The sequence below is a fragment of the Nicotiana attenuata genome, chromosome 2 (genome assembly GCF_001879085.1).
Source record: "Nicotiana attenuata strain UT chromosome 2, NIATTr2, whole genome shotgun sequence".
Lineage (NCBI taxonomy): Eukaryota > Viridiplantae > Streptophyta > Magnoliopsida > Solanales > Solanaceae > Nicotiana > Nicotiana attenuata.
In genome coordinates this window covers 50,616,236-50,625,668 of record NC_031990.1, presented here as the reverse complement: position 1 = coordinate 50,625,668, position 9,433 = coordinate 50,616,236, and the positions used below count along the sequence as shown (strand labels likewise).

Below are 9,433 nucleotides of genomic sequence, written 5' to 3'. Positions count from 1 at the left end.
TTCGGAAAACATATATTTTGCCTTCACCTTTTAGGCTTTTACCAACTTAGCCCCTCTATTCTCGTTGAATTATTTATTATTCTCTGTTCAATTTCATTTGCAAATGTTTGAGTCTCACCGATTCTTAAGAAATATAAAGATGATTTACCCATGAATTCCACCACTTTGCTTCCTTCATTTTACATTTACTTATACTTCATTAACTAGTCTTCTTCAATCGTGAGTAAACTGTCTTGGATGATAATGGCATTAGTAGGAAAAAATACGAGATCAAATAAAATAACAACATATTGTTATGCGGTACAAATGAAGGAAGCAAATAGCAAATTTACACAAGGGGCAAATCTGTTCATTTGCATATCAAAATACGACCTTTCAAACAAAACTTGATGTGCAGATCGATATAAGATCTCAAAACAGTCATACGCTGGAGGGAAAACCTACATGATTTATCATACAATCATGGCACTACCTCCTTCAGTTTCGTCATCATCATATATCAAGCTTCACACAATGCAAACCGCCCCTTGAGTTGGCATGTTGGAGAACTTGATGACCAATGGAGTAATCTTTTTGTTCACCAAGATTGTTAATTATTAGAGAGCGGATTGAAATTCGCTCGAATCTGAATTCCCTGTGTTAACCTTGTCAACTGTATGACAAGGAAGTTGGTGATTCAAATCACTCCTGGAGTTGTTTTCATCAAATACTGGTCGCACAAGTTTTCTATGCTTTGATGGCTTATCAGCTGAATCCTTAGCCACAGCAGTTTTACAACTGTTCTCTTGTGCATTCTGAAGGACTGTGTGTTCACTAGCATTTGTCTTTACTTCGTTGAATTTAGCGTTAGTCTGTTCTGAAGCTCGATTCGTCTGTCTCCTGCGTTTGAAGTCCACCACTCTGGTCTCTGCTAGGACATGGTTCAGAGTTTCTTCAAGAACTTCATTTGCACTTTCTCTGAGAACTCTCATCATTGAATCACCAGGTTGCTCTGCGTCATTCTTGACAACTGCAGCATGTTTTCCCGACCTATTAGTTTCACCATATCCAACTTTTCGAATATATGGTTTCCGATTCAATGGCTTTTTTGGTACAATATTCTGATCCTCGTATAACAAGTCCATAATTTCATCAACTGACGTATCCATATAATATTCATCATAGCTCATACTGTGATCAGCTACTTGTTCTCTCAACTTGCATACTTCAGGAGCCAACGATAAGCGATTAAAAACACTTCTTCTGGAATTTCTGGAATCAGAATGTACAACATCAGTTAATATGTTATCCTCGTATTCATTATTAATGATATCTGCTCCAGGGTTGTTGGTGTGGTCAAGATTTGTCAAAACATTTCCTTGACGGAGCAACCAACTTGAATTAGGAGAGCGGGATCTTCTTACAGCATGAATTATATCACTCCCTTGCCATATAACATGCCCATCACCTAGTTCCTCATCAGCACACTGATAGTTACCAGAATACAAATGAGCAGTTGAACTGAGGGCAGCTTGAGATGAAAATCTCCAATTCTCGCCCTCGTTAATATCATCCCTAAATTGTTGACCAATAGATTCCCTTGGAATGAAAGCAGTGCTATAACTAAAAGAACAAGACCTATTTGGTTCCATTGCCTCAGAAATTCCAACATTTACAGGTGGAGTGTTGAACCCATCTTGTGACCGAAGCAGAACCGTGTGCCCATCTTCAGAAGCTGATTCCAGGCCCCTCTTTGTAAATTCTGGATAGGAATATGGAGAAGATATTCCTTTAGACGATGCATAGTTATTCTTTCTATAAACATCTGAAGAAGGTTGTTTTTGCACAAAGTTTGAGCCTTGTTCAACTTCATAAGTCTCGGTATGTTCATAGCAAGAACTGGGGAGTTCATGCTTACGTGGCATGACTCTTGGTATTGTTGCATCATGGAATTTAGAGCAAGAGGGACCAAGATTTTGTGCTTCTGTTAACTGAGGAAATTCGGTTTCAGCAAGGAACATGGTAGAGCACCCTGAGGTTCTTTTGTTCATTGGAGAGTAACCAGTGCGACCAGCCACGGTGAGAGGCCTCTGAAAGTCTTCTGTACCAGGGACCAGCCTATCAAAATCATTCATTGGATAACAACGAACTTCAGCCACTTGTCTACCTACATCTCCGGCATAAGTGGAGTTCCCATCTGAAGCAGCCGGGATAAGAAAGCTATCTACACATTTTTTATTTGCTCCTTTACGCCTAGAAAGGAAGCATTCATCATCATCAGTGGCCGCTTGATGATCAAATCCTCTTCCGAGACCTGTATGAAATTTAGATTCATTTCTGCTTATTTCTCTCGTGAATAATCTACCATCTTTAGGCATTCCTTTCTGATTGTATGGTGAGTTCACAAAGCGTTCAGACACAATTGTAGAATAAATATCAGAGTCCAAATGGCTCTTTTTTCCTACTCTATCCAAGGAACTCTGCCAGTCATCACTTACAGTTCCAATATTGCAAAAGGGGTCACTTCTATTCTTTCTAGAAAGGACAGGCTCATGAGAGTCATCCATGCTATGTGCTTTATCCACACTATTGTTCCTTAGAAAACCTGCATAATGAGTACCAATTCTAGTTCTATCACCATCTGAAGGCTTTCTTTGCTGATTTGATCTGCCCAGACCAAAATTACCGTCCATGTTATTTTCATTTACTATCTGATCTCTTACCACTAAATTTGCTTCATGTTCAGTGAGGGAGTGAATATGAAGCTTATCTTCAGCAGCATTATCCCTCAATAACCTTCCATCATTACCTAATCTTCTCCTCTTATCATTATAGTAGAGATGTTCAGCAGAATCAATTTTATCTCCGTCCTTCACTCTATGCTCAATTAGAAACATGTCATCGTTGACTCTCTTTACTCCACGGAATGACCTTGGATATCCTCTTGAAAGGGAAGGCTCTAAATCAACATCAGAACGTTTGACATCAAAAGCAACACTTGTTGCATATGAACTGTTATTGACCGCTATATGGTCTTCGTCAACTCCATTGCTCGCTCCAGTTGTGAGCTTTCTTGGGGGTAACTTATTCTTTAACTTTCTTGAACTAAACAACCTAAGAAGCCTATGAACCTGCTTATTGAGAAGGCACAGTTAGTAACAGAAATATTCAGCTAAAATATATGATGATTGCAAGCCCAAATACAGAGAATAATCATCAGACCTGCTCCTCAGACAGACCAAAGTGGAACTTCCTTGCCGAAAAGTAGTTCTCCCTAATGGCATCGCGGAACTCATTTTCAGATAGTGGACTACAGTACCAAATCGGCACAAATCGGACCTAGGGAAGAGAACATGAAAGCGAAAATAAAAAAAGGAGACCGAAATTATCCTTGTATTATTCAACCTAACAATAGTTCTTGTTGAATGTTAAGAACCATCATTTGACATATCATACCTGAGCGGAAAACTGCTTCCCTGAAGAACTAAATGCATTGGGTGCAATGTTCATTTCCCCATCTGAGATAGCCCGATACACTCCAAAAAGTTGTCTCCTTTCATATTCAAATAGGAACAGGATCATTCCTTTTTTGACCTCCTTTACAAAATTAGCCATGGACGATGGAAGGCCAAAGACCTTATGTTTAAAGCAGTCTCTCTTTGTTGCAATGTTTGACATGAAAATTGCACCAAACTCAGGAGCAGGAACACTAATAAAACCATTCTCTTCTTTGTCATAATCCATTGGCAAACTATATCCTGTCACTTCAATTAAAGGAACATAATAGTAAAACAACAAACTGTGATATGTCAAACCAGTATGGAGTTTGACGGAAGATAAAGAAAAGGTATATTCTTCAAGGGGCAGAGGGAAAAGAAACTACTAAATCATATTTTCAAGAGAGATAACAGGTTCAACCCTGCACTAGGAGTATGAAAAGACGGGAAGGAAACGCTATTGCAAAGAGTTCACAGGATAATGTTGAAAGCTCAGACCCAGTGCTCAACTCAAAACACCCTTAACATCTTTGGGATAAGGAACATAATGTTTCCTTCCTTGCTTCTGTAATTAATTGGCTAACTTTGTGGTAAGAAATTTGTAGGAACAAAACCAAATTGCTATTTGAAGAATATTGCCTCCAAGCTTGGTAGAAGTGGATAACTGCATAGGGGTCTTTCTGACCTTGACTAGTATTACAGCCAGTTTAAAGTAGTCGATTTATAAATTTCTGTTCTTTGTTCATGATTCATTCATTTTAAGTTTTATTAATTTTATAATAAGTATCTCAGACACGTATGGACCTGGAATAAGTCCACTAAGGTAGAGGGTTAAGAAGAAAGAAAAGTACTATATGCCTCAATCAAGTGAAGTATTAGTGATTTATCTAGTTCTCGCATAGACCTGGAACTTAATAAATAAAGAGTAAAACAATCCAAACCAGTATTCAACCCAGAGCTCATTCTCATTGTAGGTATAAATAACAGACAGTTCATCCATAGCCAATTGAATAACATTCCATAGGAAATATAAGTAACAACGTAACACCAAAAATTAATATAAAGTTTAGGGAAGAACACCACCAATTTTTCAAAATTTTGTAAAGTCAAATTTTCTATACACATTGAATATTTTTAGTCAAGTTCAAGATATACTCACTACAAATCAATAAACTGAAATTCGCAATCAGATACTCACAAACCTAAAATGCATAACAGAATAAAAACTAAAAAAGAAAATAAAAAACTTAAAATCTCAACCTGTAAATTGCTCGTCTTTATCCAACTGTTTTGCCGCCAAATTGATGACTGCAACAGATTTCGTCGATTCTAACACAGTACTGTTATCACTAAAAACTCAACAAAACCATCAGATATCAAAAATCGAAAAATACCCATCAAAAAACTACTAAGATTTTCCAAACCCCTTACCGTAAAACCCCAAATCAGCAATCAGAAACCGATTAACACTTTTTACTTATAGGAAATCGATTAATCAGCAATAGACAAATATTTAACTATCTAAGTATAAGAGAACAGAAGATTCTAGTTCTAGAGAGAGAAAGAGAATTTACCAATGCAGAAAAACAGGTAAGTTGGGGTTTCTGAGTTGGAGCGGAACGAGAAAATATATAGGGAGCTGTGACTCTTTGAATTGAATTGAATATGGATTAGAAAATTAGGATTTAAAGTATATGCATCAATGAAATTAATAAGTTTTCGCTATTAAAGATTGCTTCTCATTTTTTAAAGATTAGTCTTAGGGTTCATATTAGTAAATATAAAATTTTAAAACTATATAAATATTATTAAATTATGTATAGCTGACGTGAAATTGTTAAATATTTTTTCGAGAGTATTTCTAGAATTTGATGGTGAGTTAATGCATATAATAATTATGAAGGAATAAATGATTAAAGAGTAATAGACATATTATTGTGTATCCAAATAATCAAATATAATTTTTCACAAATTTTTTGTATAAATTTTCTTAGAAAGTTATTCGAATAGAATACTAAAACCAAACTAATTATATAGCTTAAGTTTTATACCTTTTTGTTAATATGAAGTTTTTTATTGTTTTAATATTGTTACCTTCAAACTTAAAGCTAAATGAGCTAGAAGCGATTATTAACAAAAACCCATCTTAAATCTAAAAGTAGTATAAGTGATCGAAACTGATAATGCTTGAAATTTAATACTCCAAAATTTAAACGGAGTTAAAAATAAGGACTTCTAAAACTAAAAGGAATTGAGAAATCAAAATCCTAAAAAGTAGAAAATAATTAAATCACTAATCCTAAATATTAGATAAATAACTAAATAATTATTTTTAAATATTTGAAAAATAACTAATGACTATTTTGTCCAATATGAACTCTATTTTTAAAGGCTAAAATGGCGAACAATATTTCGTTAATGACCTTCGTACTTAAGGTATGTACTTTGCGCGTGTACCCATATTAATAAATATATGATTTTGAAAAATACTAAAATATTATTAACTAACATATTTATGTTATGAAATAAAAATTTAAAAAATATTTCAGATCTTGAAATGATGAGTATTGATATCATTAAGCTAGGCGAGAAGATAAAATTAATAAAAATCTTTTTTTTCAATAAAATATTAAATTACATTTAGTTCTTAAAATATAACGTTAATAAAAGAGAAAAATATATTTTCAAGATAGAATTAAATTGTTTTCAACTCCAAAATTTCATAACATAAATAAAAACTTTTATTATTATCGTTATTTTAGAATAGGAAAGTTTATTTTCAAGAATCCTCAGACTTTAGACTTAGGAAGTGCTTAAATCTTTATTCGATAGGAAAACATCGGGAACACTTTGAATAACTAACTGCTGCTTCTATTTTTCTTTTTTAATGCCATTATAATTTTGCATACTTGAAGGAGATGTGTGAAAAATTATATCTCAATTTAAAATTTAAATGTACGTATAAGTTATATGTTACCTAGTTCAAATTAAAAAGGGATTTACACAGGTAAAAAGTTTAGTCGATCAAATAAAACAAGTTTAATAACTAAAGTCTTAGTAAATTTTAAAATTCTAAATATTAAGATAATAATTAAATTACATATTCCTCATTTAGCTTTACTTTTAGAAGAATCAACAGTCATACCTCTTTTCTTCAAATATTGTAATAGTTGTTCAATGTTTTTCTTTTATGGCTTTGAATCCAAGTCTAATGGTTTTGGTGAATTTTGAGTTTCTAAAAGTATTTCAACGTAATGTAGTTCATATATTTTGTCCTAAATTAGAACTTTAATTTATACAAGGAAGAAATTTAGTTGATTTTAATGTCTTAAATATTAGGGTTTCCTATATAATAATTCAAATATGGAAAGTTTTAATAAATAAAGTTTTATTTTATTTCAAAGTCCTAGATATTAGGAAAAATAGGTAAATGACAATTTTGTCTAGCATGAAATCCTTTTTTAAAGGGCAAAAAAGACGAACGACATTTCGCTAAGGGCCTTGGTGCGTTTAATATAGTATAAATATAGATTATTAATTCATATTTGTACAGAAAATTATTTACTTACTTAAGTAATTTGATGGTGTAAAAATTTATCTCAATTGATTATTGCCTTGTGGGAAAGCTTAGACTAAAATAATTATAATTAAAAAATTACCAAAATAGGATTCAAAATTTCTGGTACTCTTTTAATTTTTTTTTTTTTTTTTTTTTTTTTTTTTTGCAAATATACTCTTTTTCACGATTTGATTGATTCGAAAGTCATACATAACCAGTTTGATTGATCTTTTAGGTGGAATTAATTTTCGAAAAAGTGTTGAAATTTTTCTCGAAGAACTACTTCACATTTTTCGGGGGGAAAAATTAGCTAATAGAGTACTTATTTCAATTTCTGTAAAAACTTAAATTTTTCTATAATGATATTTGATTGGGAAAGGATGCACCGTTTTAAAGAAAAAGTAAGTTTAAGATAGAAACTAACGATAGGATAAAGATCAAAATAGTTTATTCCTAACTCGCGAAACAATAAAAGATTATCATAAATTTTAAAATATTGATTTATTTTATTACTATGTGTTAATTGAGGAATACATGCAAGTACTATTTACTTTTACCTTATCAAGAGGAATACTATTTACTTGATTTTTTTTAATCTTAGATGATTATTGAAGGAAAAAATTAAATGAGGGAAAAGGTGGAAAAAAAAAAAGAAATACAAAATTGTAGGGAAGTAGCAGTTATACGGAAGATTGACAAGTGGCGTTGGCGTAGTGGATAAGTTATGGGTCATGGCCAAGTGGGCGGAGTATGTGGTTACACCTTAGAAATTTTCAGTAACTGTTTTTTTTTTTCTTTTTTCTATTTACACGCATGACAATTGACATAATTTGAGGTTCTAGAATCCGAAATTTTCAAATAAATATGTACTCCTTTCGTTTTATTTTAAATAGACTTTTGAAGCTTGTATATTCTTAAAATATGTTGTAATATTTGTATGCTTATAAAACTATGTTATTAAAATTATATTAAAAAAATAAAATAAAATAATTTTCAAATGTAAAAAATTATCATTCTTTCTTGAAATTTTAAAATGGTATAGTGAATAGTATCAAAAATAAAAGAGTGCGAGGTTAATTTGAATTTTTTCTCTTATATTTATTTTTTTAGGAGTACAATTTGAATGCTTTGTTATGTACTTGTTCCTTGAAAGTCATCACTATTTCTTACTACATGGTTTCTCATGTTTTTTTTGGGTACAAATAAAATGTTTTCTTTTGTACTTCTCTCTTTGTAAGTCATTATTACTATTTCGTACATGCTTTCTCTTATTTTGTTTTTTTCCTTTTTTACGCTGCAATCTAAATTCTTTCTTTGTAAGTCATCACCATTTCGTACTTTACATGACATAATTTAGAGTGAAAATCATTTTTTCCCTTCAAATTTGATCTAAAATCTTCCTCCGCCGTTCACCATACTTTTTCGGGCTGGCCAATTGACAAATATTCTGACACAAGCAACGAAGCTTCTTTTTCTCTTCAAAGTCCCAACCCGATTTGTCACCCATGACATCTTTACTCTCTTTCTCATGTTCGTTATTCCTTGTCCGTCCCTTCCACGAAATTTTTGTTTACGGAAAAAATAGTATAGTTGAATTTGTAATTTAATTTATAGATATACGGATTAAATTGATCTGATAAAATAAAATAATGAATAACAGAAGCAAATAAAATAAGAATACAAGTCTGAGCTTTATAATGTTCCCACCGGGATCAATTATACTTGGAAAACCTCAAGCACACTTGTATAAAGCTTAAAAGAATGAGACAAAGAATACTAGTCTTTTGCTATCAATATTTCTTTTCACTGCAATAGAATAAAAGCCTCTATTTATACTAGAGCTATGAGAGTATGGTCTACCAATTATGCCCAATTAATCACCGATATTAATGCTACAATAAAAGGTAATAAAAATGTGATAAAGAATAATAAAGGGTAATAAAGCTTAACAAACGATAATAAAGACGGAAGGAATCTTGGGGTCTTTTGTAGCGTTTCTGTAACAGTCATATCTTGAATTGTTTCTTATTCGGCTACAAGTTTGTATCCGGTGTCAATATCTTATCCAGCCACAGATTTGTGTCCGATGTGAACATGGTTGAATCACTATTAATTGACACGCGTTATTTTCTAATTCACCTGTCTTCTGAGATCCGTTTTTACTGTATACAACTTTAGCATATGCAGCACAAAATCTTTTTTTTTTTTTGATAAACAGATTACTTTCATTCCATCAAAAAATTTACATTACATTCAGTAGATGCTGACCATCTACTCATTCTATGATCTAAACAAACTAGTCTGCGGCTACATCTCATACTAGATGATACAAAATATTTCTTCACTCCTAAGCTAAAACTCTTGACAATACAGAGAAACCTTAACAGACTTCAACTTC

At 32.2% G+C, this 9,433-nt stretch overlaps 1 protein-coding gene across 3 annotated transcripts; it reads right to left on the bottom strand.

Annotated features, from left to right (window-relative positions):
- LOC109209666 lies at nt 250-5,156 on the bottom strand. 3 transcript variants are annotated; one of them, XM_019372994.1, is made up of 5 exons: nt 5,051-5,156; nt 4,737-4,825; nt 3,436-3,743; nt 3,202-3,318; nt 250-3,110 (listed from the first exon to the last, which is right to left on the bottom strand). In XM_019372994.1, exons 3-5 carry the CDS (start codon nt 3,721-3,723, stop codon nt 597-599), a joined length of 2,919 nt encoding a protein of 972 aa, XP_019228539.1. In that variant the 5' UTR covers nt 3,724-3,743; nt 4,737-4,825; nt 5,051-5,156; the 3' UTR covers nt 250-596. The 3 variants fall into 3 exon arrangements, with proteins under 3 accessions (XP_019228539.1, XP_019228526.1, XP_019228533.1); XM_019372981.1 differs by having other exon boundaries at nt 4,737-5,138; XM_019372988.1 differs by having other exon boundaries at nt 3,436-3,737; nt 4,737-5,137.

Bases quoted from the DNA above. Each gene is read 5' to 3' on its own strand.
- LOC109209666 (XM_019372994.1), bottom strand. From the start codon at position 3,723: ATGGATTATGACAAAGAAGAGAATGGTTTTATTAGTGTTCCTGCTCCT. The intron at 3,319-3,435 runs GTATGATATGTC...TCTCTTCCCTAG, and splicing joins GGAAGCAGTTTTCCGCTCAG to GTCCGATTTGTGCCGATTTG. The intron at 3,111-3,201 runs GTCTGATGATTA...CTCAATAAGCAG, and splicing joins TTGGTCTGTCTGAGGAGCAG to GTTCATAGGCTTCTTAGGTT.